The sequence below is a fragment of the Lagenorhynchus albirostris genome, chromosome 17 (genome assembly GCF_949774975.1).
Source record: "Lagenorhynchus albirostris chromosome 17, mLagAlb1.1, whole genome shotgun sequence".
Taxonomy (NCBI): Eukaryota; Metazoa; Chordata; class Mammalia; order Artiodactyla; family Delphinidae; genus Lagenorhynchus; species Lagenorhynchus albirostris.
The window spans coordinates 47,238,149-47,264,405 of record NC_083111.1 but is presented as its reverse complement, the minus strand read 5'-3'; the positions used below and the strand labels follow the sequence as shown (position 1 = coordinate 47,264,405).

The 26,257-nt window shown below is 41.5% G+C and overlaps 1 protein-coding gene across 8 annotated transcripts in view; it reads right to left on the bottom strand.

Moving 5' to 3' along the window:
* GRHL2 (grainyhead like transcription factor 2) overlaps positions 1 to 26,257 on the bottom strand; it is a 163,652-nt gene that overhangs the window by 33,041 nt on the left and 104,354 nt on the right. For all 8 annotated transcript variants that reach the window (XR_009536312.1, XR_009536313.1, XM_060127428.1 and 5 more), the window contains one exon: positions 7,630 to 7,788. Coding sequence is in view for 6 of the 8 variants with exons in the window: in XM_060127428.1 (XP_059983411.1) it covers positions 7,630 to 7,788 (159 nt within the window). In the remaining 2 variants the exon portion in view is untranslated. The remainder of the gene's footprint in view (positions 1 to 7,629; positions 7,789 to 26,257) is intronic.

The following is a 26,257-nucleotide window of genomic DNA, read 5'->3' as shown; positions in this document are numbered from 1 at the left end:
GTCACAAAGAAAGAAAACTACAGGCAAGTAACACTGATGAACATAGATGCAAAAATCCTCAACAAAATACTAGCAAACAGAATCCAACAACACATTAAAAGGATCATACGCTATGATCAAGTGGGGTTTATTCCAGGAGTGCAAGGATTCTTCAAAATACACAAATCAATCAACGTGATACACCATATTAACAAATTGAAGGAGAAAAACCATATGATCATCTCAATAGATGCAGAGAAAGCTTTCAACAAAATCCAACACCCATTTATGATAAAAACCCTGCAGAAAGTAGGTATAGAGGGAACTTTCCTCAACATAATAAAGGCCATATATGACAAACCCACAGCCAACATCATCCTCAATGGTGAAAAACTGAAAGCATTTCCTCTAAGATCAGGAACAAGACAAGGTTGCCCACTCTCACCACTCTTATTCAACATAGTTTTGGAAGTTTTAGCCACAGTAATCAGAGAAGAAAAAGAAATAAAAGGAATCCAAATTGGAAAAGAAGAAGTAAAGCTGTCACTGTTTGCAGATGACATGATACTATACATAGAGAATCCTAAAGATGCTACCAGAAAACTACTAGAGCTAATCAATGAATTTGGTAAAGTATCAGGATACAAAATTAATGCACAGAAATCTCTGGCATTCCTACACACTAATGATGAAAAATCTGAAAGTGAAATTAAGAAAACACTTCCATTTACCACTGCAACAAAAAGAATAAAATATCTAGGAATAAACCTACCTAAGGAGACAAAAGACCTGTATGCAGAAAATTATAAGACACTGATGAAAGAAATTAAAGATGATACAAATAGATGGAGAGATTTACCATGTTCTTGAATTGGAAGAATCAACATTGTGAAAATGACTCTACTACCCAAAGCAATCTACACATTCAATGCAATCCCTATCAAACTACCAATGGCATTTTCCACAGAACTAGAACAAAAAATTTCACAATTTGTATGGAAACACAAAAGACCCCAAATAGCCAAAGCATTCTTGAGAAAGAAAAACAGAGCTGGAGGAATCAGGTTCCCTGACTTCAGACTATACTACAAAGCTACAGCAATCAAGACAGTATGGTACTGGCACAAAAACAGAAATATAGATCAATGGAACAGGATAGAAAGCCCAGAGATGAACCCACGCACATATGGTCACGTTATTTTTGAAAAAGGAGGCAAGAATATACAGTGGAGAAAAGACAGCCTCTTCAATAAGTGCTGCTTGGAAAAGTGGACAGCTACATGTAAAAGAATGAAATTAGAACACTCCCTAACACCATACACAAAAATAAACTCAAAATGGATTAAAGACTTAAATGTAAGGCCAGACACCATCAAACTCTTAGAGGAAAACACAGGGAGAACACTCTATGACATAAATCACAGCAAGATCCTTTTTGACCCACCTCCTAGGGAAATGGAAATAAAAACAAAAATAAACAAATGGGACCTAATGAAACTTAAAAGCTTTTGCACAGCAAAGAAAACCATAAACAAGATGAAAAGACAACCCTCAGAATGGGGGAAAATATTTGCAAATGAAACAACTGACAAAGGATTAATCTCCAAAACAGACAAGCAACTCATGCAGCTCAACATCAAAAAAAAACAAACAACCTAATCCAAAAATGGGCAGATGATCTAAATAGATATTTCTCCAAAGAAGATATACAGATTGCCAACAAACACATGAATGAATGCTCAACATCATTAATCATTAGAGAAATGCAAATCAAAACTACAATGAGATATCATCTCACACCGGTCAGAACAGTCATCATCAAAAAATCTACAAACAGTAAATACTGGAGAGGGTGTGGAGAAAAGGGAACCCTCTTGCACTGTCGGTGGGAATGTAAATTGATACAGCCACTATGGAGAACAGTATGGAGGTTCCTCAAAAAACTACAAATAGAACTACCATACGACACAGCAATCCCACTACTGGGCATATACCCTGAGAAAACCATAATTCAAAAAGAGTCATGTACCAAAATATTCACTGCAGCTCTATTTACAATAGCCAGGACATGGAAGCAACCTAAGTGTCCATCAACAGATGAATGGATAAAGAAGATGTGGCACATATATACAATGGAATATTACTCAGCCATAAAAAGGAACGAAACTGAGTTATTTGTAGTGAGGTGGATGGACCCAGAGAGTGTCATACAGAGTGAAGTAAGTCAGAAAGAGAAAAACAAATACCGTATGCTAACACATATATATGGAATCTAAAAAAAAAAAAAAAGGTCAGAAGAACCTAGGGGCAAGACAGGAATAAAGATGCAGACCTACTAGAGAATGGACTTGAGGATACGGGGAGGGGGAAGGGTAAGCTGGGACGAAGTGAGAGAGTGGCATGGACATATATACACTACCAAGCGCAAGGTAGATAGCTAGTGGGAAGCAGCTGCATAGCACAGGGAGATCAGCTAGGTGGTTTGTGACCACCTAGAGGGGTGGGATAGGGAGGGTGGGAGGGAGGGAGATGCAAGAGGGAAGAGATATGGGTACATATGTATATGTATAACTGATTCACTTTGTTATAAAGCAGAAACTAACACACTATTGTAAAGCAATTATACCCCAATAAAGATGTTATAAATAAATAAATAAATAAAAATAAGAGATAACTGAGGTGACCACCTAGAGGGGTGGGACAGGGAGGGTGGGAGGGAGACTCAAGAGGGAGGAGATATGGGGATGTATGTATATGTATAGCTGATTCACTTTGTTATAAAGCAGAAACTAACACACCACTGTAAAGCAATTATACTGCAATAAAGATGTTTAAAAAAAAAAAAGAATGTGGCCTTAAACTATTTAAGTTGGCTAAGAAGGTAGTTTGGAGGGATATCTTTAGCTTTTCATAATCTCCAACAGTCATTGTCTCCAAGATCATTCCAAACAAGAATTAATATAGAAAAAAATTCTTAAGGGAATGTGGCTTTATTCTCAAGTTTTGAACAATATATAGTCACTGTCTTCAGCAATATAATTCTTGTCTTTCAAAAGATAATGGAAGTAATTATATACGGATATAAAGATGTAGACATAAGTATTGATATAGGTACAGCCATATAGCAGATCCTGAATTTTTAAGTTCATAAACATATGTATTTCAATAGAAGTATCATAATATCAAAAAAAGGTAGAGAAGGACTTTATCTTCATCTGCAATCTCACAGGTGCATTAATTAGAAATCAAGCTGGGGAACTATAAATAGTGCAGAATACCATCTGTTTAAAACTCTAGACTGTGACTGGGAAATTTACAGTTTTAAACGGAATAGCTCTTAATTCTTTTGCTTTAGAGGATAATTCAAATTAATCATTTGCATTTACACACCCATTTGAAAAGTGCAAGAATTAAACTTTTTAATTTCCCAGGAGTGAGATTTTGCCTGGATTTTTAAATCAGAGCTACAAATATGATAACAAATTATAGCAAAAAAATTTTGTTTCTACCTTATCAGAACAATTAATAGCAGTTAAGGTTAATACACGCTGCTTGTCCCATGAGATTTCTCCCTTATGAGTTTCCTAACACTCAACATTGGGAAACGTAAACCAAAAACTACCCACTAGAAACTCTTTACATCACTAGTTTCTTAAGAGTCCCTCTCATTCTAGGGCATAGGTGAACAACAATACAACTCTCTATGTATTCTGCATTTTTGCTTTGTTTTGATTTTTAGTATTTATGACCTCAACACTTGAAAAAAAATAATTATATGAGTATCCCTTAAGCCCTCTCTTTCCTACTTTCAATTCCAACTATGACATGAAGGTAAATGGATTGCCCAGGGCCTCCATTCAATCCTTCCCTCCCTTTCTCCTTGATCCTAATCTTTCTCATCCCTTCCAAGAAGGAGATTCACTGAGGGGAATTCTACCATCTCCCTTGAAACTTTTGGAATAAAATAAGGAATTCAAATTGTATAAACGTTCTCCCACATGTAGTTTAAAAATTCCACGTTGTACGTCATTTGAAAATGCTTTCTTAATGTGTAATATGCTGAATTAAAGATATAAGGGAAAAAAAAAAGAAAAAAAAAGATATAAGGAGTAGGAGTTTGGAATCAGATGTGGATTTGCATCCAGCTCCTCTGCTTTTTCACCGTGTGACTCTGGCGAGTTACTTGTGCTCGCTGGCAGGTTTCTCTTCTACACAACAACCGTGTCTTACTGACTTAACTGTGTCTCCTCTGTATTGTGGGGGCTGCCTAACTGTCTCCGAGAGAGCTGTGCTGCTCTGACGAGTAGCACTAACTGAAGTCATTATGACCTGAAAGGCTATCGAGATTTTAGAGACACTGCTATGCCACATGTCCCTAAACTCAGTGCAGTTCTAGTTAATGTGTTTCCTTCTCTTTTCTCATGACCATCTCTGCCTCTGTTCACAGAGGCCCACTTCTTCCTACTCTCTATCTCTGCTAAACTACAACTCGGACATTTTAATGGCGTGGTAGATCTTTGATCTACATCTGACTGCAGCACCTTTAAGAGTGCTGGCAATTCTGAATTAGCCACTAACCTCTTTTTCCCCTTCCTCTCCTCTCCCCGGGACCTATCTGAACTCACCCTTTTACGTCCAGTTAACACCTATAAGCAGTTGCCAGCTTATTCTATTTTTCATATTCTCTCCCCACCCTACCCAATTTTTAAATAATTGTACTATGTCTACACTGTCAGAACATATCACATTGCCATTACTGTCTTTCCCATCATTTAGAATTAGATCCAAGGTAAGTATACACATAATGCTCACCATCAGTCCTTTTATCAATGTCTTTACAGTCATACTGGTGTCTAAAGCTTGTTCTTTAATAGATTCCTCAAGAAGAAATATTCCCTGGATTTTTTGATTGCTTGTTTGTTCGTTGGTGGTTTTATTTCTTTGTTTTATTTTGTTTTGCTTTTGCCTGTCATCTTTATAATTGAAAGTCAGCTTGGCTGGATATAAAATCCTTGGCTCACATTTTCTTTATTTGATTACTTTAAATATCATTGTCTTCTGACAGGGTGTTGCTGTTGAAAAGTTTGACGATAAAAGTTTCCTTACAGGGCTTCCCTGGTGGCGCAGTGGTTGAGAGTCCGCCTGCCTATGCAGGGGACACGGGTTTGTGCCCCGGTCCGGGAAGATCCCACGTGCCGCGGAGCAGCTGGGCCCGTGAGCCATGGCTGCTGAGCCTGTGCGTCCGGAGCCTGTGCTCCGCAACGGGAGAGGCCACAACAGTGAGAGGCCCGCGTACCGCAAAAAAAAAAAAAAAAAAAAAAAAAAGTTTCCTTATAAATGACTCCTTATCTACTATAAAATAGATGGCTAATAGGGACCTACTATGTAGCACAGGGAACTCTGCTCAGTGCTCTGTAGTAGCCTATATGAGAGGAGAGTCTGGAAAAGAGTGGATATATGCATGTGTATGGCTGATTCACTTTGCTGTGCACCTGGAACTAACACAACATTGTGAATCAACTATATACTCCAGTAAAAATTAGTTTAAAAAAATAAATGACTCATTGTCTATTTTATTTTTCTTAGATGCTCAAAGAATTTTTTTTTTAAAGACACCAATTGTACTTGAACATTTGTTACTTTTTTTTTTTAATTTATTTATTTATTTTTGGCTGTGTTGGGTCTTCGTTTCTGTGCGAGGGCTTTCTCTAGTTGTGGCAAGCGGGGGCCACTCTTCATCGCGGTGTGTGGGCCTCTCACTATCGCGGCCTCTCTTGTTGCAGAGTACAGGCTCCAGACGCGCAGGCTCAGTAGTTGTGGCTCACGGGCCCAGTTGCTCCACGGCATGTGGGATCTTCCCAGACCAGGGCTCAAACCCGTGTCCCCTGCATTAGCAGGCAGATTCTCAACCACTGCGCCACCAGGGAAGCCCTCAAAGAATATTTTTAAAGTCATCCTGGGTCAACTTTCCCAGATGCATGGTAGCCCATTTAAAAATGTATACTTTTCCTGATTTATCATTTTTAGCATTTCTTCTGTTCCATTGTTTTAGCTTTCTTCCTGAAAGATACATATTATACGTCTCTTGGATCGTCTTTACCTCTCTTCTTTATCTATTATTTTCTCTGAATTGTTTCTTCATTTCTTCTGATTTTTAAGATTTTGCTGTTTTCCAACTTTTATTTCTATTAAGGCATTCTCTTTTCTTATTCACTCTTGTGTTGCTTGTAGTGTAGTCTTTTCTTCTGAAATATTTTAATCTTTTACTTCTAAATTCTTTCCTGAATTCTACCATATCTCTTTTCAAATCATTCTGTTCTCCAAACACCTCATGTCTAAGTTTTTCAAACTGTGATTTATGCTGCTCTTTATAATTTCCATGATTTTGTTAATTTCAAAATTTTAAAATTATGTTAATTTTAAGCCCATTTTTGGAACATTAGGCTATAGGTTTCACCTGTTTTGTGGGCATGTCTTTCTGGCACGCATCCACTGTCCACAGGAAGTCAGTCTGATCTTAATTATTTTTTTCATGAGACTGTATGGGATTCAACTGTTTTTCTTTTCTGCTGGTCATTTCTAAGTGAAATGAGAGAACTAGGATAATTCTTTTAGCTTCATGGCTCTCATGCTCCTGCTTCAGTTGTGTTCACAAAGTGATAAAAGAAAATAGTCCTGTATTTCCTGAGATCTGCCTACTCTGTATCTTTTCCCCTCTTCCTTTTTATTTGGAACTTCTCTTTCCTTTGAACCTTTGTTTTTGTTTTTGTTCAACTCAACTTGGCTTCTACTCCCAGCAGCCTCTTCTCAGAGCAGGATTTTATCCTACCAGGGAGCTTCAATTTATAACTTTCCAGAGTTTATAGAGCCCAGAACACTTCAATGTTCTGTCCCCTTGCACCCACCAGTAAATTGAAGTCTGTACAACCCATCCCCTCCCACCCTAATTTCACATACAGTCCTCTGATGGCCCATTTCTCTCTCTGGTACCATGGGTCACTTTGGTAGGTTCCCTGTTCTTTGGTCATCAAGTGGGCCCACTACTTTCTCTCACAATGCCGACATCACACAGGTCTTGAAATTGTTGATGCTTGGTCCCATTCACATTTGGGATTTTGTAAGGGTCTCTTGTCACATAATCATGGGATTTTAATCTTTGCCATTTTAATTGCTCTGTCTTTTATGAGGGGTTTCAAAAAGATTCAAAAACTACATCTTCTGCTGAAGCATGTTTGCTAATGAACTTATTTTAGAGGTGCCATTTCCATTCCAAAAGGCTCTAGCTGAGACCCCAATTAACCCATAAATTAATAGCGGTTACGTTGATATGTTCTGGGACAGGATCTATATATCCACTAAAAACAATCTATTATTTCAGTTATCTAACTGAATCAGACTCATAGCACAGTGCAATGGCAATCAGTCATTAAATTAGCAGTAGAATGATTGACTGAAAAGAAAAAATACAGTTGATTGATGACTCCCTAGATATCTAATAGGAACTGAGAATGAAAGATTACCACTCCCACTGTGATTAGTAAGTGATTATTTTGACACCACTAGACAAGAGAAGGTGACAAGGGGGAAATGTCATTAAAGCAATATCTAATAACAAAAATACCTTTATGACAAACTGTCATCTTTACTCACTTTGTCGCAGAAGACCTTGATCTGGCAATAAGCTCTATGAATGGGTTTATTGCTACGATTATTATAACTGTATGTATCAATCTGAATCATCAAAGGAAGTCCTTTCACTCCTTTTTGGGAGGAGAAATCTGTACTCAGGCAATTCACAGTGATGAAAATCTGAGGGAGGAAGAAAGAAAGGAAAAAGTTCACAAGTCACCGTAAAAAAGATCTATTTAAAAAAAATGCATAAGCCTGAGACTTAAAGTCAAAATATTAAATAAACCTATAAGGACAACTGAAGAATATTTGGATATTCTCACACAAAAACTTATTAAACACATATAACATGATTATATAATTTATAGTTATAAATTTATAAAAATTTTTCTTTTAGACTTAATCTCGAAACAGACAATTTAAATTACTTCTCTTTAACTATATTAGCAAAGTCTTACTTATTTTTCAAACATGCATAAGTTAGCTGGGTAAAATGCTATCTCCTCAATGTATTAAAGCTGTCACTTCTAATAATTGTATCAGTTTCTCTAATCTCTGACCTGTGAGATAAAAAAAAAAAGCTACACAACACCTTCCTTTGCACCTTATTGCACTGAAACATAGTTATTTGTTTACACATTTGTCTTTCCTATTTGTATGAGAGTATGAGACTTGAGACAATTTCTTATTATTTTTGTATTACTGGTACTTAATGTAGTGCCTGGCAGAGAATAAGCATTGAATAAACATCTGATGAATGAGGTCAACGAGTTTATCTAGAAAGCCCACTAGATTGGGAGTCAAAAAGCCCCAGGTTTTAGTCCCAACTCTAATATTAAGCAGACTTCAGGCAAGTCACTTCTTGTCTTTGGTTTTCAATTTTCCCTTTAAATCATTTTTAAATCCCTCCCTGAAGAACAGAATATAAATACTAAGATACTTTCATGTTAGTGAAAAAGTAAAAGCAGGGCTGGCAGAGGTAAGACACAGAACAGGAGGAAGGACAGGTAGTAAAGTCACTAGCATCCTCATCTTACATCACGAGATAGCAAGAAAGACAACAAAAGTGACATGAATCCGAAAAAATGGAAACTCAAGCAAATAATTAAAGATTATAGCACTGCCCAACAGAACTAAAAATAATAATTTTATTACAAAATATTGGCAGGAATAGAAGGAGAAGCACAAATGACTAAATTTATCCTCCTTTTCTATAGTGTGTAGATGTCAATATATACCATTTAAAGTTGATTTATCACGGACTAGGGATATGAGGACAGCACCTAGATTTATGTGGTAACTACATGAATAGTAAGAGGCAGTCTCTGGGAAAAAACAGGCATACTATAGTATATCCTTGATACTATTTCCATTTAATACCATGTGCATTACTTCTATTTAACAGAAAACTTTAAACTCACTGTTTTAAAACTGTACAGTTATTTATCCTGAAAACCATTTCATTGGATGTATTATCTGACTCTTGTTTTATTTCATCCCCTTGGAATTTTTATTCACCTTCAAACCCTTGACCTGAAGCCTTTCGTATCACAGCAACACCCCAGAGAAGAACCCTGCAGAAAGCAAAGAGCCACTGCCATGAGCTGCATTTTAAAGGCCATTCAACTTTCTGACCTAATTCATTTTAAGTCCTATGCCTGTAGACCTTTGGTAATTTATACAACCAGATCTCTCATTTTTAGTGCTATATCTACATAAAGATCATTTTAATCATTTAATTTTTGAGCCCCTTACTTGGCCACGAGAAACACATTAGCAGGGCACCACATCAGTAGCAGTCAAGGCCAGATACAGGTTTCAGTGACATGCTAATCACAATAACTATGGACACCATGCCACAGGGTCTCACTTCTCCAGCTGCATCTGAAAATGAGTGCCTAAAGATGATCTAACGTCGAATACGGTCATTTTATTCATTCATTTCTTTTATTCATTCCTTCTATAAATATCAACACAAGTCCACAGTAGGTCAAACAATTAGAAACTGGGGATACAGAAGAAAGTAGATCCCAGCCTCGTGAAGCTGACAGTCCAAGGGGAAGGACAATGAGTAATCCAGCAACGACCAACACAGGGTGGTCAGGGCTCCCCTGAGAGAGATGAGTACAGAGGCCATGAGAACACAGAACAGAGCACTGAACTTGGAGGACACAAGTGAAATACAAAACTCACAGACACACTGGGCTAAGACCAGGGATTCCATAAATATCTGTTTATTATTTAGGAATGGTAAAGACAAAGAGTAACTACAGACGCAAATGTCAAATGATTTAGGAGAGCTGAGTGATGAAGACCGCTCAGAAAGAATACGCCATGTTTCTTATGCCTGTTTCTCCTACCGAACTTCCAGGGTAAAAGTCGACAGAAAATGCTGTGTACTGCTCCTGGAGATGCCCCAACTGCAGAGAACATTCATTCATGCCACAGATATTTTTAAGTATCTACCACGTCCCTGAGACTGTGCTAGTTACTAGCACAGATGCACCAATTATGGCCCCTGCAATCACAGAAGTTGGAGGCTAGATGGGAAAGGAAGACAACACGATGGTGCTCTAAAGATGACAATAGCTTCATTAAACCCCGATCATTAGGTCAAAAAATAAAAGCGTACTTTTCTGGGAACACTTGACTTCTTTTATTGTTATTGTCATTATTGACAATGGGGTTATCTTGGCCAGAAGCTATACATAAACACAGCTTTATGTCAGCAAATCAAATGATCACTCTGGGATCAAATGACGTGGTTGTTCCTACCTAGGGCTACGTATTTCACGTAGACATCTTCCAACATGCTGGTGATTGTAATCCACAGGGTCCTCAACCAGACTAGTTTTTTTTCCTCACCCTCATAAAGCCTGCCTAGTCCTGCAGAAGCCAGAAGAGAAAAGTGTTCTGTATTTCCTAAGCTAATAGGATTCATGGTTGGGCTTACTGATACATCCATACATCACTCAGACAGGCAGGAAGCAGTATTAATTGTGGCCTTGTCAGCTCCAAGTCTCAATTAAGAAAGCTTAGCTGATGGAACATGTATTTTTATAAGGGTCACTTGAGCAGGACAGATCCATTGAAATAACAGATGCTTACTGGCAATATCCTACAATACACACACGAAATCCTCCTTGGAGGAGCTGTTACGATCAGCCATCCAGTAGACAAGGTCTACACTCTGGACTCTACCACTAGGAGACACTTAGACTTAGGTCCTCGTAATGGAGAAAGGCCCTTAGAAGAAGATCCAGTGGGGCTTCTTTGCTTCATGGCATCCTAATTCCATAAAAAGTAAACAACACGAGAATCCGCCTTCTCTGCTACACTGTGTTGCCAGCTCCCAGAGTTATCCTATAAGCAGGGATTTTATTCTATAATAGGGCTGGCACTGCTTTCTTCCTGCCTGGCTGTCTGACCCAATAGCAAAGCACAGTCTATGTGCCTGATGATATCAATCACAGTCTCGCTGTGCTGCACTTAAAACCTGAATGGTTGAACTTTAACTGCAATTGCGGGGGTTGGGAAGGCATGGAAGGACATTAACTAAAACCTCGGGTTGGGACTGATAAGCATTAATTTGTTTCATCTTGTAAACCCAACCATGTCTGCGCTCTATACCCAGCAGGCAAATGTGACAACACATTTCTTGGAAGTTTATCTACAAAGCGCTGTTTGTAAATGTGTATTACAGAAACTTAGGGAAAAGGTATGCTTTCCCTCACCAATGTTCATCCAAATGTCAAGCACAGAAAGTTCTTTTTAACTTTAGTAGAAGCCCTAATTATGTAAAGAAATGCCATGAACAATTGGTCTGCCAACCAAGAGTTATGAATGTTATTTTCCTATAATTCTTACAGCACATAATTTATTTTTTAGAAAAATTTTAATTGAATCAGGTGTATCCAGGCAGATAATAGATACAATTTTAATTCTGTCATTGGTTCAAAGACTGATTCAGATAGAAAGAGCATTTGTATTCCAGAAATAGAGGCAGTCTCATGAAAACTGATGATTTTTATTAAAATCATTCTTTGACACGTGAATTGCAGTTCCCATTTTGTAGTTCCTACACAAGAAAAGTGACTTTACCCAGGTTATAATACCTCTCAGTTGTGCATTATGTGTGTAGTAAGATTTATTAAAACGAACACAGTATTTGTCTTTCTCTTGCTAACACATATATATGGAATTTAAGGAAAAAAATGTCATGAAGAACCTAGGGGTAAGACAGGAATAAAGACAGACCTACTGGAGAACGGACTTGAGGATATGGGGAGGGGGAAGGGTGAGCTGTGACAAAGCAAGAGAGAGGCATGGACATATATACACTACCAAATGTAAGGTAGATAGCTAGTGGGAAGCAGCCGCATAGCACAGGGAGATCAGCTTGGTGCTTTGTGACCACCTAGAGGGGTGGGATAGGGAGGGTGGGAGGAAGGGAGACACAGAGGGAAGAGATATGGGAACATATGTATATGTATAACTGATTCACTTTGTTGTAAAGCAGAAACTAACACACCATTGTAAAGCAATTATACCCCAATAAAGATGTTAAAAAAAAAACAGATTAATGGGCTTTAGAATTGCTGCATTAACTTGATTATTAACTCCCAAGAGTTTTTCTGAGAGCTTGCCATTAAAACAAATAGGCCAATCTTGATTTACAAAGCAGTTTGGGATTTAAAAAATCATAAGGTCCATGATTTGATGGAAATTGTTTATTTTCCTCTTTAAACAATTGCAATTTGTATTTTCAAGAAGATCCTCTGATTAGAGACTAAGAAAGCTACTTATTTCCTAAGGTTGAGACTCTTAAGAGCTCATTTACAAGAAATTGCACCCACATTAGCCTCCAAATTAGAGACATGGCATATAGCAAGAAATCAGCATTTTCACTGTAAAATGCAAACAATGTATTAATACGTTAAGTGTGCTCCTGCCAGTTTCCATGCTCTATTTTCTTTCTGGTTCTTAGAATTATTAAAGACCTTATAGATGGTTTTCTCACATTTCAGCATTTTTTCCCATTTATATGATTGCATTTGGTACAAATGCAAAGCTAAATTGAGACAGAAAGACAAATTAAAGTAAATAATATTAACATATGAAATCTCAGTCTTGGGCAATTATTCATTTTCTCCATGCGTTAATTCATCAAATATTTATCAAACATCTTCTCTCTGTGCCTGGCATCATGCTACGAGGTGGGACACAAGAATACTGAGATTCCCTGCCCTCAGAGAGTTTGTGATTTTGTTGAGGATCTAAGAAACTCCTAGATTTCCTGACACCTCCATTATATAGATAGAGCTCCTTTAGGGAATGATTTAAAACCTGAGAATAGATTTCTTCATTTTCTCCTACAGATACTGCGGGTGTGCACAGATACACTTCCGGCTTACTCACGTATTCTACCACATTTTCCATATTCCTTTAGTACTCAGTATTCTCCATTGCCAGAATATGCCCAGCTTGTTCGCCGTTGCCAGTCTTTGCTATGTGCTGTGCCCTCTACCCCCAAGGCTGCCCCCAGGATCATCACTGCCCACTCCTTCTTCTCATTCAGGTTTCAGTCCAATGGCCACTCTTCAGCAATCCCCACCTTGGCCATCTAGAGCTGTCTTCGTCCTCCTTCTCCCACCTCTGCCCGTGACGAGTAGCACACGCCCTACCGTGCTGCTCTTTTCTGGTTGCCTCATAGGACTGAACATTATTTCGATTTATCTTGTTTCTCTGTTTAGTGCTTAATTATCCGTCTGCTCCACGCGACTCTAAACACATAAGAGGAGGGCCCTTGTCTGCCTCAAGCCCACTCTACTCCCAGTGCCCGGCCCATGGGAGATACTCAACAAATATCTGTCCAACGAATTAAGAGAAAATTACTTTTCTAAATACACATTTCCCTCTTTTTCCATGTTCTTGCTTTCATAAGCAAAACATCCTAAGAGTCAGGACTGCTCTGTGTAGCTGAAGTTGTCAAGATAATACAGCAGAGTTAGCTGCTCTGACCACGTTTATCCTCAAAAATATGTTATCTATCTGTATATCAACAAACACAAGTCAAGCACCAATTATATAATCAGTATGAATATATGTATGTACATATGCATGTATGTATTGATACATGTATATATGCTACTGAAGATGCTACATACAGATGCTACAGGAGATATAGAAATCTATGGTAGGGCCCTGCCGTCAAGGAAGAGGGGAGATATAACATCTCTCAATACACTGGTGGGGTGTATAGAAGTAGGAACTAAGTTGAATATCTCAGGCTGTACGTACTGTAAGAACTTAAAAAAAAGGAGAGAGCTCAACAAGGGAAGATTTCCTATAGGTGTCCTGAGCAAGAAAAATGAGAGATGGAGGAGAAGAAAGTGCATCCTGGCTCTCAAAAGAGGGAAGAGACCAGCCTAGTGGGAGGCTCAGAGGGGGCCTGAAAAAAGGCCGTTGGGGAGAGAAGAGGCCAACCAAGATGCTTACATCACTGTGACCAGGTCAGGAACACTTGATGAGGTCAAGGGTGTATCACTGAGGCCAAGGGCAGATAGAACTGTGGCCCCAGTATCCAACATCCAAGTTACCAAGAGGACAGAGTGAGCACTAAGAAAAGACCACCAGGATCAGAAGTAGAGGGTCTGCGCCCCTTCTGGAGGCCAGACTCCTGGAGGGAAGGACAGGAAGCTAGACTGCTGGGGCGAGGGAGCCAGGACACCAAGATGGAGAGGGAGAACCTCGGCTGGGGAGTCTGGCAGAGGCAGGAGGCTGGGCAGGAACACGGGCAGCAGGGCCACACACAGGTGTTCTTCCAGGATGGACAAGGTGTTCACACAGCACGAGAGGATGAACGTAAGGCTACGGAAGGAGGCTCTGTGGGAGCTAAGAGCCCCGGAAGCAGGGATTAAATGGGATCAACTCACAGGACAAGTTCTGTAAGAGGAAAGAGCCTTCTGCGAAGCTGGAGGGCGAAATGAGAGAAAGCACAGCAAGAAAAAAGAAGGTACAGGAGACTCAAAATTATGTCCCTGGTGCAAATCCTGACACTATGGCCTTGGACTAATGGCACCTTTCTGGGCCTCATTTGCCTCATCTTTTAAATACGTATAACAATCCCTAGCTTGCTACTGTGACACTTTAAAATGAGATCACGTTTTTTGTTTTGTTTTTTGGTTTTTTTTGCGGTACGTGGGCCTCTCACTGTCGTGGCCTCTCCCATTGTGGAGCACAGGCTCCGGACGCGCAGGCTCAGCGGCCATGGCTCACGGGCCCAGCCGCTCCACGGCAATGTGGGATCTTCCCGGACCGGGGCACGAACCCATGTCCCCTGCCTCGGCAGGCGGACTCCCAACCACTGCGCCACCAGGGAAGCCCCTGAGATCATGTTTTTAAACTGTAAAGTGCTACGAAAATCTATGGCAGCTTCCTGTGCCCACCATGATCTCCATCTTCTCAGATGCCCGTTCACCCAGCCAGCCCTACTCTCTGACTCCAAGCTCCTCCTCAGCCCCACGGCACAGTCTGCAAAGCCCCATACATATTACCTCCCCAACTGTGCCACGAGGCTCACCTCCTCAGCGTCCCCCTGGCCCCCAGTTCCAGCTCTCCTTCCTACCAGACTACTCTAAGAGCTTCCTGTCCGGACTCTCTCTCAAGGCATTTTGTGATGTTCTCCCCAAATGATTCCAAAGTAGATTAGTTATATTCACAGAACTCGAATAGAGAGATCTCTTATGAAGGTGAATTGATTTTTAAAACATAAAATCTATCTCTGTGGGACACTTTCAAGGGGGAGAGTCACACGCTTTGGTGGGGAGAGAACAAGGGTGAACTCTCGGGCAGAACCTTCATTGCTCTGCCAATGGCCAGTCTCTGCCACTCAGCTCTGTCACCTGAACAGGTCTTGTGAAACAGCACCTCAGGACAGGGAAAAATTTGGACATTGTGTAACAATGGGTTGGCCTGTTTCATAAATAATGAGCTCTCAGTGGGAGGAAGAATTTACACAGAGACTGAAAGAGACACTCACTCAAATTTCTGATCATTTGTTATTATTTTAAACCTTTTTCTGTTCATGTTGAATACTTAAAACTTGTTTTGAGCTCGTAATATCTGAATCTAGCACAAGGTTCAAAAGGGCAAACATGGAAACCACACCCCCTCCCCCGCCAGCATTGTTCCCCAACCAACAGCTTCTTGAGTATCCATCACACTTTCTTGTGCATCCTTCTAGAAACAAGCTATGCAAATTCATATCCTTTTCTTTTCTATACAAATGGTAGCACAGTAAACACACAGTTCTGCAGCCTGCTTTTTCCACTTGACAAGATATTTTGAAGACAGCTTTTTCTTTTTCTTTTTTAAAAGAACCATGATTATGGAATAACCATGTCTTTACCATGAGGCTGTTTCTAGTCTTTTCATCTTGTAAACGATGCTGCAATGCATGCTTTCAACATGAGCACATATAAATCACTGGCTGTAAGTAAAGGCCATGTCACCGACTATTTTGAATCTGACTTAGGACTTCACTATTCTACCGAGATTGCTTTCTTCCGGGTCAGCCTTCTCAGTAGCATCCTTGTAAGCAGGGGTATGCAACCAGGAGGCCCTGTTACAACATGTTAAGACTCTGCCCCCTTGGCGTTTCCAATGCAGTAGGTCTGAGGTCGGAGGTCCTAGCATCTGCGTTTCTAACAATTTCCCAAGTTGCTGCTGCTGCTGTTTGTGGAGGCTCAGGCTGTGAGAAACCACTGCCTACAACACCCATTTCACTGGCCACTTCCTCCTCTCCCCATCCTTCTGTCCTCTCCTTCCCGACCACCCTTTCCTTCTCTGGTTCCTCTTCCCCTACCTCCCCTAAATGGGTGGGTCTAAAGTTCCCACCTTGACCCTCTTTCGCCCACCCTCCAATTCTCTCCGTGGCATCTCACCCCTTCTCCTGGCGTCTCTCCTCCCCTCCTTACAGCCCACTCGAAATTCTCTCCTGAGCTCCACCACTCCCAGCTCTTCTTCTGCGGCCAGTCTCTGCACCTTTGAGCGCCCCGTCCTTCCACCTGGCTCCCCTTTCCAACCCACACTCGTCTAAATTCCACCCGACCCTTAAGACACAACTCCCTCCCGTGCCACACCCTCCCTCGAGCCTTCCCTGATCCCACAGAATGGCGCCCTCTCTACGTGCTGAAGTCTTTAGTAGAGAAAAGCGTGTGTGTGTGTGTGTGTGTGTGTGTGTGTGTGTGTGTGTGTGTGTGTGTGTGTGTGAGAGAGAGAGAGAGAGAGAGAGAGAGAGAGAGAGAGAGAGAGAGAGAGAGAAGAGAAAGCAAATCTGGCAAAAGACTGACAATGAGTCAATCTAGGTGAAGGGTATGTGGTAAGAACTGTATTATTCTTTCAACTTTTCATTTGCAATTTTTTACACAAGAAATTGGGAAAATTTTTTTAAATAGAAAACTTAATAGAAATGTTTTATAAAAATAAAAACAAATTAAAAAATGAACTTATTTACAAAATCGAAATAGACCCACAGACATGAAAAACAAACTTATGGTTACCAAAGGGGATGGCAGAGCGGGGGCGGGGTGGGGGGCAGGGGAGGGATGAATTAGGAGTTTGGGATTAACATATACACGCTACTATATATAAAATAGATAACCTACAAGGACCTACTGTATAACACAGGGAGTTATATATCTTCTAATAACCTATAATGGAAAAGAATCTGAAAAAATATATATAACTGAATCACTTTGCTGTACACCTGAAACTAACACAACATGGTAAATCAACTATACTTCAATTTAAAAAATGGTTTAAAAAAATAAAGTTACCAAAAAGGTCCGGGCTACTAATCTAGTAGGTGGATGCTTATTTGTGCTCAAGAAAATAAATCTTTTTATGTTGTGATTAAAAAAATAAAATAAAATAAAAAACAGGGCTATCTCCCTCTCCAGAACTCTCCTGGCCCTTTAATTCTGTTTTCATTACAGTCTTTGTCACTTTCTTCCTCATATTACAGTCATTTACAGATATGTCTGAGTTCTCGGCCCAGCCAAAATGTCCTCTGAGAGCGGCAAACACTCTGCTTGGCTGGTGTGTCTGTAAATTCCCACTGCCTGGCCCAGCACGTGATGTACAGCAGGCAAGCTGCTTGGAGGGGATGACTGCGCCTTTGCCACAGATAATACAGAAGATACTATGACTACCTCCTCCCAAGATGAAAAGGCACTATGGAAAGAGCACATGCTTCAGACAGACATTCCCAGGGTGGGAATCCCAGCTCTGCTGTGCATTCGCTGTGTAAGCTGTCTGGACTTCAACCTCTCCATTATTTAAATGAAAAATGATATCCACTTAAAGTATGAATATTGCATAAGGTATATAAAGCACCTGGCAGAGTGCCTGGTATATGGTAATCACTGAATAAATACTAGCCATGGTACACACACGCGCACACACACACACACACACACACACACACACACACACACAGTCTATGAAATCCAAGTATGCGATCTCAGTCTCTGTATACACACAACAGTTGATACATGTGAGTTACAGAGCCCTCAGCAGAATTCAGCCCAGAAACCATGGATACTCCACATTCTAACAAAAGATCAAGCCGTAGGTAGCTTGGATGAGATGGTTTCCAAAGATTATTCCTTCTATATATGAATTAACTCCAGCTTTATAGCTTTTCCTGCCATCCATTACCTTATAAAACTGGAACAAAGGCGTGGCTTTAAGTTCAATACCAAAGACTCCAGCAAATGTTTACCTTTCCCTTTTAAAGCTTCCTTCACCCACACCACGCCCCAGCAAACACATAAAAATGCCATTTGCCCTGCTTTGCGGTGTGTATCTCAACCTTTCAAGACCCCTCCCAGGAGCCTTCCCCACCCCTTCTTTACTCTGGAGAGCATGGAAGATGCCCTATAATATTCTCTATTCTGCCATATGATGACTTGCTGAAACCTGGGCTCTATTTAGTCAAAACATTAGGATATAACTTCTTCTCTATCAGTAATATCCATCAACTCCACTGCATCCTCGACTGTCCTGTAAGCAGAAAGTGGACTCCCTGGACTGCTGATGGGAGGTGGAGGTCAGGGAAACAAACTGGGTCATGAACCCACAGGGCACTCAGGAGTATGGCTTCCTTTGGCCGGTCCTTTGGGTACTCTTTTCATCTTGAAAATCAATATTTACGCATCTCCCCTTCTCCCTGGTGACCAACACTGGAGTTTGGCAGAAAGAGAATACAGTCCATTTAGAAGCATCCCCTTGGAAGCCGTGATTCGTCAAGACTAACGAAACTGTAACTTTCTAAAGCACTTTGCTTGACACACAGTGGAGCCCCATAAAAACTGATTAAATCTTTTAGACCGAAAAGAAATGTTGAGGGAGAGAGAAAAGGAAGGAGGGTGAGATAAATTTGGGACAATTTTAATGGTTCTGCTGTGATTTGGTACTAAATGTCAAAACAGTCTTTCAATGAGCATTAACATATTTTCCACAAAGACAGACTGAATAATTTACAGGGTACAAGAAGGTTAGAACACTTACATTTTCTCTAGTTTACTGCCTTTACATAGGCTGTGATCAAAGCACTGCCATTTGCACCATCCTGTCTTTGAAGCTACTAACATTGAGATCTGAGGACTGAGGGGCTGTTTCCTACCCCTTAGCAACTGATAGAGTAAAGAGCTAGGTTTGGCTTGCTGACCACTTGTTGTACCTTGAAAAGACAGCACTGGGAAGAGAACGGGCTGAACCACACAGGAAGAAAAGGAAGAAACCTGGACTTAACATGACAGAAGTAAGTCACCCGATATGAGAGCTTTATTTATGTCTCACAATATGAAGCAATTCATGACACGGGCCCCATCAAATGCCCTTATGTCCAGGACAGCTGCAGGGCAGTGCTGGGGCATTCAATCAACTTCATTTTCTTCCTTAAGGATAGAATTGCAAATCTGGAAGAGAACTTTTTACTCCCAACTTTCACTTTTGCTTTCCTGCTCAGCCAGCTGATTCCTCTTAGTACATCCATGTTTCCATCCCTCAGACTGGGTCTCAGTTCTCAAATGACATCTCCTTGGTATTAGTGCAAAATCAGACACAGAGGCAAAAATAGGCAAAAATATTAAGGGAAATAGGGCCTAGAGGGAATATCAACATGCATCCTCTCATCTGGCATTTTCTCTCAATTTAAAAAATTACATGGAAACTGAATCACTGCGCTGTACACCAGAAACTAACAAAACACTGTAAATCAACTATACTTCAATAAAAAAAATTACATGAAAATCTCTTTTGTAAATGCAATTCATTTATAGCATCCAAAGGGATCCAAAGTGAGAGGAATCTAAATATAAAATAAATATTGCTTATGTGTAAATGTTTACTTCCAATTTACCAGCTTGGTAAATATGGGTTTTCATTTACTGTATTTCTTAAGTTGCAAACGTAAAGCAGGGAGCCACTGTGTACCTTCTGCAACCTCCATTTTCTCGAATAATAACTGTCATCCTTGCTTCGAATTTTTTCATGCTGTGCTTCCTACATGGTATGGCAAAAAAGAGTAAGGAACAGTCTTCACTGTTCATAACAGGAAAAAACCAAAGCATAAAAGTGTACAGAAATAATGTAAATGAGTGGGAAAATGAAATTCAGGATACCAGGAAAAGGAGCTAGAGAGAAGTGGGGAAAATGGAGAATAAATGTGTAAGGTATGGAGGAGAAAACGCTGCTATGCCTCAGAGCTGCACTATTAGAAAGCATGCACTGATCTTCAATTAACACAGAGCGAGGTCATAATTAGGCCAATGAGATCACTAATGTTAGGCTAATACACACACATACACACACACTCAGCTGAAGAGGGCAAGGGATCCAACAGTCCTCACTCCCCTATGCACTCTGGTCAATAGTATGTATGACATCAACCGGGAATGTACCAGGGCAACCAAAGACATGGATAGGAAGAGACCTTTGTGCTGGAAGTGTTGGGTCAGTGGGCCCACCTTTGTTGGTGGGGATGGGGGAGATGGGTGGCAAAATCAGGGTGACTTGATAGAATTGCTTTGCTCAAGGAAATGAGATTCATTTGATTTCTTGCTTTCTAGGTTGTACCCTATACATCTCTTTGAGAAGGAAAGTCATAGCATTCTTTGGTCTAAAAAAAATTACAGATATCCCTCTGTTGGGATGGTTTAAGAACATGGACTCTGGACTCAGAGGGACATGGTTCAAAGTCCACCTTTTCCACTTGCCCAATCTTGCAGAGCCTGCTATGAAGAAAGTTGATATTTAGTGGAATCAGAATCTGAGATGCACAGGAAAATGATCCATGGTGTCTCTCAGCCTCTCTACTTCCCACCTCACCCCAACCAGTTTTCAGCCCTGCCCACCCCCAGTTTCACCACAAAAATCTGTTAACAGGGATGAAAATATGCCTTATCTGTGTCCTCGACTCTCTCTAAAACTGCAACAACTTCCGGTCTGAAAGTTCCTCCCAAATACCAAAACGCAGGAAGAACGTTTCCCACCTAATCTTGCAAGGCAGAGGGCCTGACAGCTACTCTCTCGAAGCCCCTCCTGCAACTCAAGAGAGAGAGTTGGGGGGGGTGGGGCGGGAGGGTAGGCATCCCTCCAGAGCGCAGTCACTGCGCTTCTGCAAGCAGAGGTGCTGGGCTAGACCGCAGCAAAGAGTAACACAGGGCAGACAGAGCTCCATATAACTGAATTATAATACATTTTCTTTTTAAATCATAGAGACAGGGGAATGGGTTAGGAGTGGATTTACTTGTTTGCATGATTATTTCACAGTGCTGGTAGTGAGGGAAAAGGAACATTTCACTGACTCAAGATCATTCCGAAAGGCTTAGCAGCAGAGGGTTCATGGAAATAGGCCTCCTTCATCTCAGGTAGTCTATAAACCACGAGAAGGGTGAGGCATAGAAATAGGGGGAAATTGGTATGGTGTTCCAGTGAAAAGACACAAAAAAGAAACTCGTTCCTCAGAGCACTAAGTAGTATCTTAATGCTCAAGTAATTCTCTGTGGTCACATGAGAGAGGCCTTTGTAGCACGTCGAGGTTGGTTTAATCTTGAAATCACTGCGAACAGAGAAAAAGGCTCTGGACACAAATAAGGGGCCTGGTTTCAAGAATCTCCTTAGAAATCGGGGAGAAAGGGGAGCCTATAATTAGGGTTTGTGTGCTCCCGCTTTGGGGGTGATGTCATCACCGGCGCTCGGTGCCAGGAATCTGAGCTCACCACCCTTCAATAATTCAATAGGGGCTTGCCTGGGAACTTCTCATCTCGGGGATTAGTGACCAACAGATCTACTTTGTGGGTACCTGCGTTTGGCTGAGGGGAGAAAGAGAAATCGAAATGACCTTGTAAGCGGGAGTCATGTGAAAGAATGCAGCCCTCTGGTGCTCCCACTAGAATCTTACGGATGGGACCTTAATACTTTGTCAGCCCCTCCCTGTTCCGCTTCCCGCCATTTTCCAGCTGAGAAACTGAAGCTCAGCAGGGGGAAGACGTAAAGCTGGCTATTCCCGCGCCGGGACGATACCTGGTGGCCTGAGCCCCATTTCAGCGCTTTGTTTTCTCTGTCACCCTGTGCCCCAACCTCATCAACTTCCCAGCTTCCACCAGCATGGACGCTCAGAGCCTCACCCACCTGGATGCCACCTGAGTCATTCCCAGGGGCCCAGGGACCCCGGTTCAAGTTACAGGAGCTTCCAGACTGCACAGACCCTGAGGGGAAACGAATGTCCTGCCGGAGACTCTTTCTGCTGCGGGCGTCATTGTGCAGAGACGCTGCAGCACAACCAGCAAAACCGGTTCTGGGAGGAAGAAGTCTGCAGTAGTTCTGCCAGAACCGTGCTGCCCTTGAGACTGGCGATCTGCAGTTAATCCCGTAACCTCATTTTCTTTTTTAACACCTTTATTGGAGTATAATTGCTTTACAATGGTGTCTTAGTTTCTGCTGTATAACAAAGTGAATCAGCTATACATATACATATATCCCCATATCTCCTCCCTCTTGCGTCTCCCTCCCTCCCACCCTCCCTATCCCACCCCTCTAGGTGGTCACAAAGCACCAAACTGATCTCCCTGTGCTATGCGGCAGCTTCCCACTAGCTATTTATTTTACATTTGGTAGTGTATATATGTCCATGCCACTCTCTCACTTCGTCCCAGCTTAGCCTTCCCCCTCCCCATATCCTCAAGTCCATTCTCTGCATCTGCGTCTTTATTCCTGTCCTGCCCCTAGGTTCTATTAACACCTTCCCTGGCCAAACTTTCCCTGTAATTAAATTAAACTAAATGATTAGAGTTTCACGTTCTTTCCTTTCTTCTGTTCCTGCTAAACGAGAGCTAAGAATAGAATATAGGTCAGCAGCAAAAGAAAAGAGTAGTGTCCTGGAAAAATCCATAAATTTTGTCATCAGGCCTTGATGATGCATATGTGGGAAGACTAACAAATACGGGATTGTTTTATTTTTTTAATAAATGCACCAAAACCAAATATCCAAATAGAAGCTATCTTGGGAAGACACACAGATCTCTCAAATGATACTGCCATGGCTCAAAGTATATTCGTAGTGTCTCTTGGGATATTACCCACTTCAAAGCTGGTCTTGTGCCAAAAGCTATACATTATTTTTACCCCTGAAGTCATATTATCCAACTTGTTGGTACACACTCACATTTGGACCCAAGTGGTTTCTGATTTTTTAGAAAATATCCTCAAAGATCAAGATTTACTACCTTTCTTTCAAACAAAGAAGGGCGCAGCAGCTCTCTGTAACAGCACCAACACAAGTTAGCCTCTGTGTGGCCCGTTGCCAAAGGAACCCGGGGAGGTTGGTGGGGTTCCTGACTGGCCCATTCCTCTCAGCCACACGGCGTCAACCTCCCTTGTGTCACTGCTTTCCCCAACACCGAGAGCCAGTAAAGATGTACACGGCATATTCAGTTGTCTGAGGGGGTGCGACTGGGGCGTGAAACTTCAAGTGTCCACGAGGACCAGGCAAGGAAAGTTCCACGATGGAGAAGGCTAGAGAAAGCATTAAAGAGAACAGCTGGTACCTCACAAGAGCTACTCGTGGGCTTGCAAACACTCGGGCTCATGTTGCCAGAATCTCTAATTACCCAAAAGAATCTGGAAACTTAGGTTTTTGTTTTGTTTGTTTCTTGAATCTCCTGATTATTAAATGTGGGCAAAATATTTTAAAACTTGGAATATAAGTACATAAATGCAGGATACACACGTACATATACGTTCTGTGGAATATATAAGGCTGCGGGTCACAAATTTGTGTCCTCTGGCCACATGAACTAGAACAACATGTGACACTGAATGAATGTCGCAATCCTAAAGCCTGCAACAGATTTCTGTGTGGATGTTACCAAGAGGAACTCGAAGTCAAATGCAACTGCTCCCGAGAATAAGTTCACAGTAAGAAAATCACAAACAATCCCACCGTGAGAGGATTTTATGCCTTGCTTTGTTGAAAACCTTTTTCCCAATCATGTAATTTTGGGTTTTTTTGCAGCCTGCTTATTATAAAATCAATGATAGGTTTTTTGTTTTTTTTTTTTTTTTTTGCGGTACACGGGCCTCTCACTGTTGTGGCCTCTCCCGTTGCGGAGCACAGGCTCCGGACGCGCAGGCTCAGCGGCCATGGCTCACGGGCCCAGCCACTCCGTGGCATGTGGGATCTTCCCGGACCAGGGCACGAACCCGTGTCCCTTGCATCGGCAGGCGGACTCTCAACCACTGCGCCACCAGGGAAGCCCAAAATCAATGACATTTTAAAGAAAAACCTTACATCCTGCAGGTTGAAAAAAAAAAATCTTCTCAGCCTACCTAATGAAATGGATTTAACTTCTACGGTTTTTCTTTAAAAGCTCTTCCAGTAGTTTGGCAGAAGTATTTGGAGCTATTTTTATTACTCATCGATTAACCCAAACTGCTCACAATTACAACTACCAAATAATAGTTACTGAAAATATGTATTAAAGAAACAAGTTTTGCTACAACAAGCAAGCACTGTCATTTGTCAAAGCAGATGTGACCTTAAATGTGTCAGCCTGGAACAATACACGTGCACAAACATACATATTTCAACAAGAAAAGTGAGCCTTACCTATGGGAAATGCAAGAAAAGTCAACTCAACCCCCAATTAACTACCTCACTGGTTGACCATAGAGCCGCCATCATTCAAGATGTCCCTTCAGGTTCAGGCATTTTCTTTAAAAGGTCCTTATTGACTGGTAACAGTTAACACATTCACCTTCTAGCACGTGTTATCAGATTGCATGACAAGGAAATTTAGGGCTGCAGTTACAGCTCGCTTTACCTTGACAAGGCACTTCCAAGTATAGGATCCCATTGTCTTCCCAATGGACGGCTCTGCTTGGGCCTGCCTCTCACTCCTCACACACACTGCTGTCCAGCTAATGATTCCCTTACCTCCCTCAGAGACTGGATTTTCACACATCGTGCTCCCAGCACATGCTTGGTACAGCAGGGACAATCGGAAAAGTTTGTTTTGTTTTGTTTTGTTTTGCTTTACATGAGCGAACTGAGGCCCAGAGAGGTCAGCTGACTTGCCAGGATTCCAACCCTGGGCCCTGATACCATGGCACACACTGCCTTTTCCTTACCCAGCCCAGTAATCTAGCCTCTGGGAGAAGAGAAGGGGGCACGAGGAGAAAGCCTGGGGCTTGGGTGAGGAACTTTAAACGGAGGTGGAGTGGGGCCTCGAGGAGAAGCTTTTCCTGCACTTCTGTGCCCATCACATCACAAGGCCCCCTGCCTTCCCTCAGATGCACTGACCCACTGGAACATTCTCCCAGCTACTATGGAGCTCTGTTTCTGCTTGCCCATTTAGGTCACCTTTCTGGGGCCTAAAGCCAATTTCATTTACTTTGTTTTATACCTGAGTGAAATGAGACATTGAGCAATTCATCTTCTTCTCTAAGTCATGCCCACAAACTCCCATCCAGTTTCCTTTCTCACCTGGCCTTCCCCTGCTTACAGACAATGAAGCATTGAAAGTAGTTGTTTACATTGACCTTTTCATTAATTCCAAGACGAAGTCTTCCAACGCCCTCCTAGATGGTACATAACCGAAGCAGAAAACAAGCTTAGGGTTCACCTGGAACCTTCCCTTTGGTGCAAAATAAGGATCGAGAATCAGAAGGTACAGAACACAGGAAGAAGAGTGGGCATAGCAGCAAAGTTCAGTTTTCATAAACTCAGAGACTCATGGTTGGAAAGCAAATCTGAGTATCATCAAGTCTCACTTTTTTACCCGAATCCATGCAACGGTGGACACCTGGCCTCAGGATGCACCTGGCCAGAGATTTTACTGTTGCCCTTCTTAACCATGCTGGCACCAGACAGAAATAAGAGAAGCTTAAGCTTGAGGTTAACAGGAAAGAAATGGCTCAAGGTCACGGTGGTGGCTCTTCCTCAGGGAGTCAAGTTCAGAGCCCTGGAGCCCTGCTTCCTGCACCCTCCCTTGACCAGATGAAGCCTCACAGGGGCCGGGGGTCGGGAGGCTTGCCCAGCTGCTTACCTGTGCAGACAGTGGCTCTGAGCACCTTCCTGCCT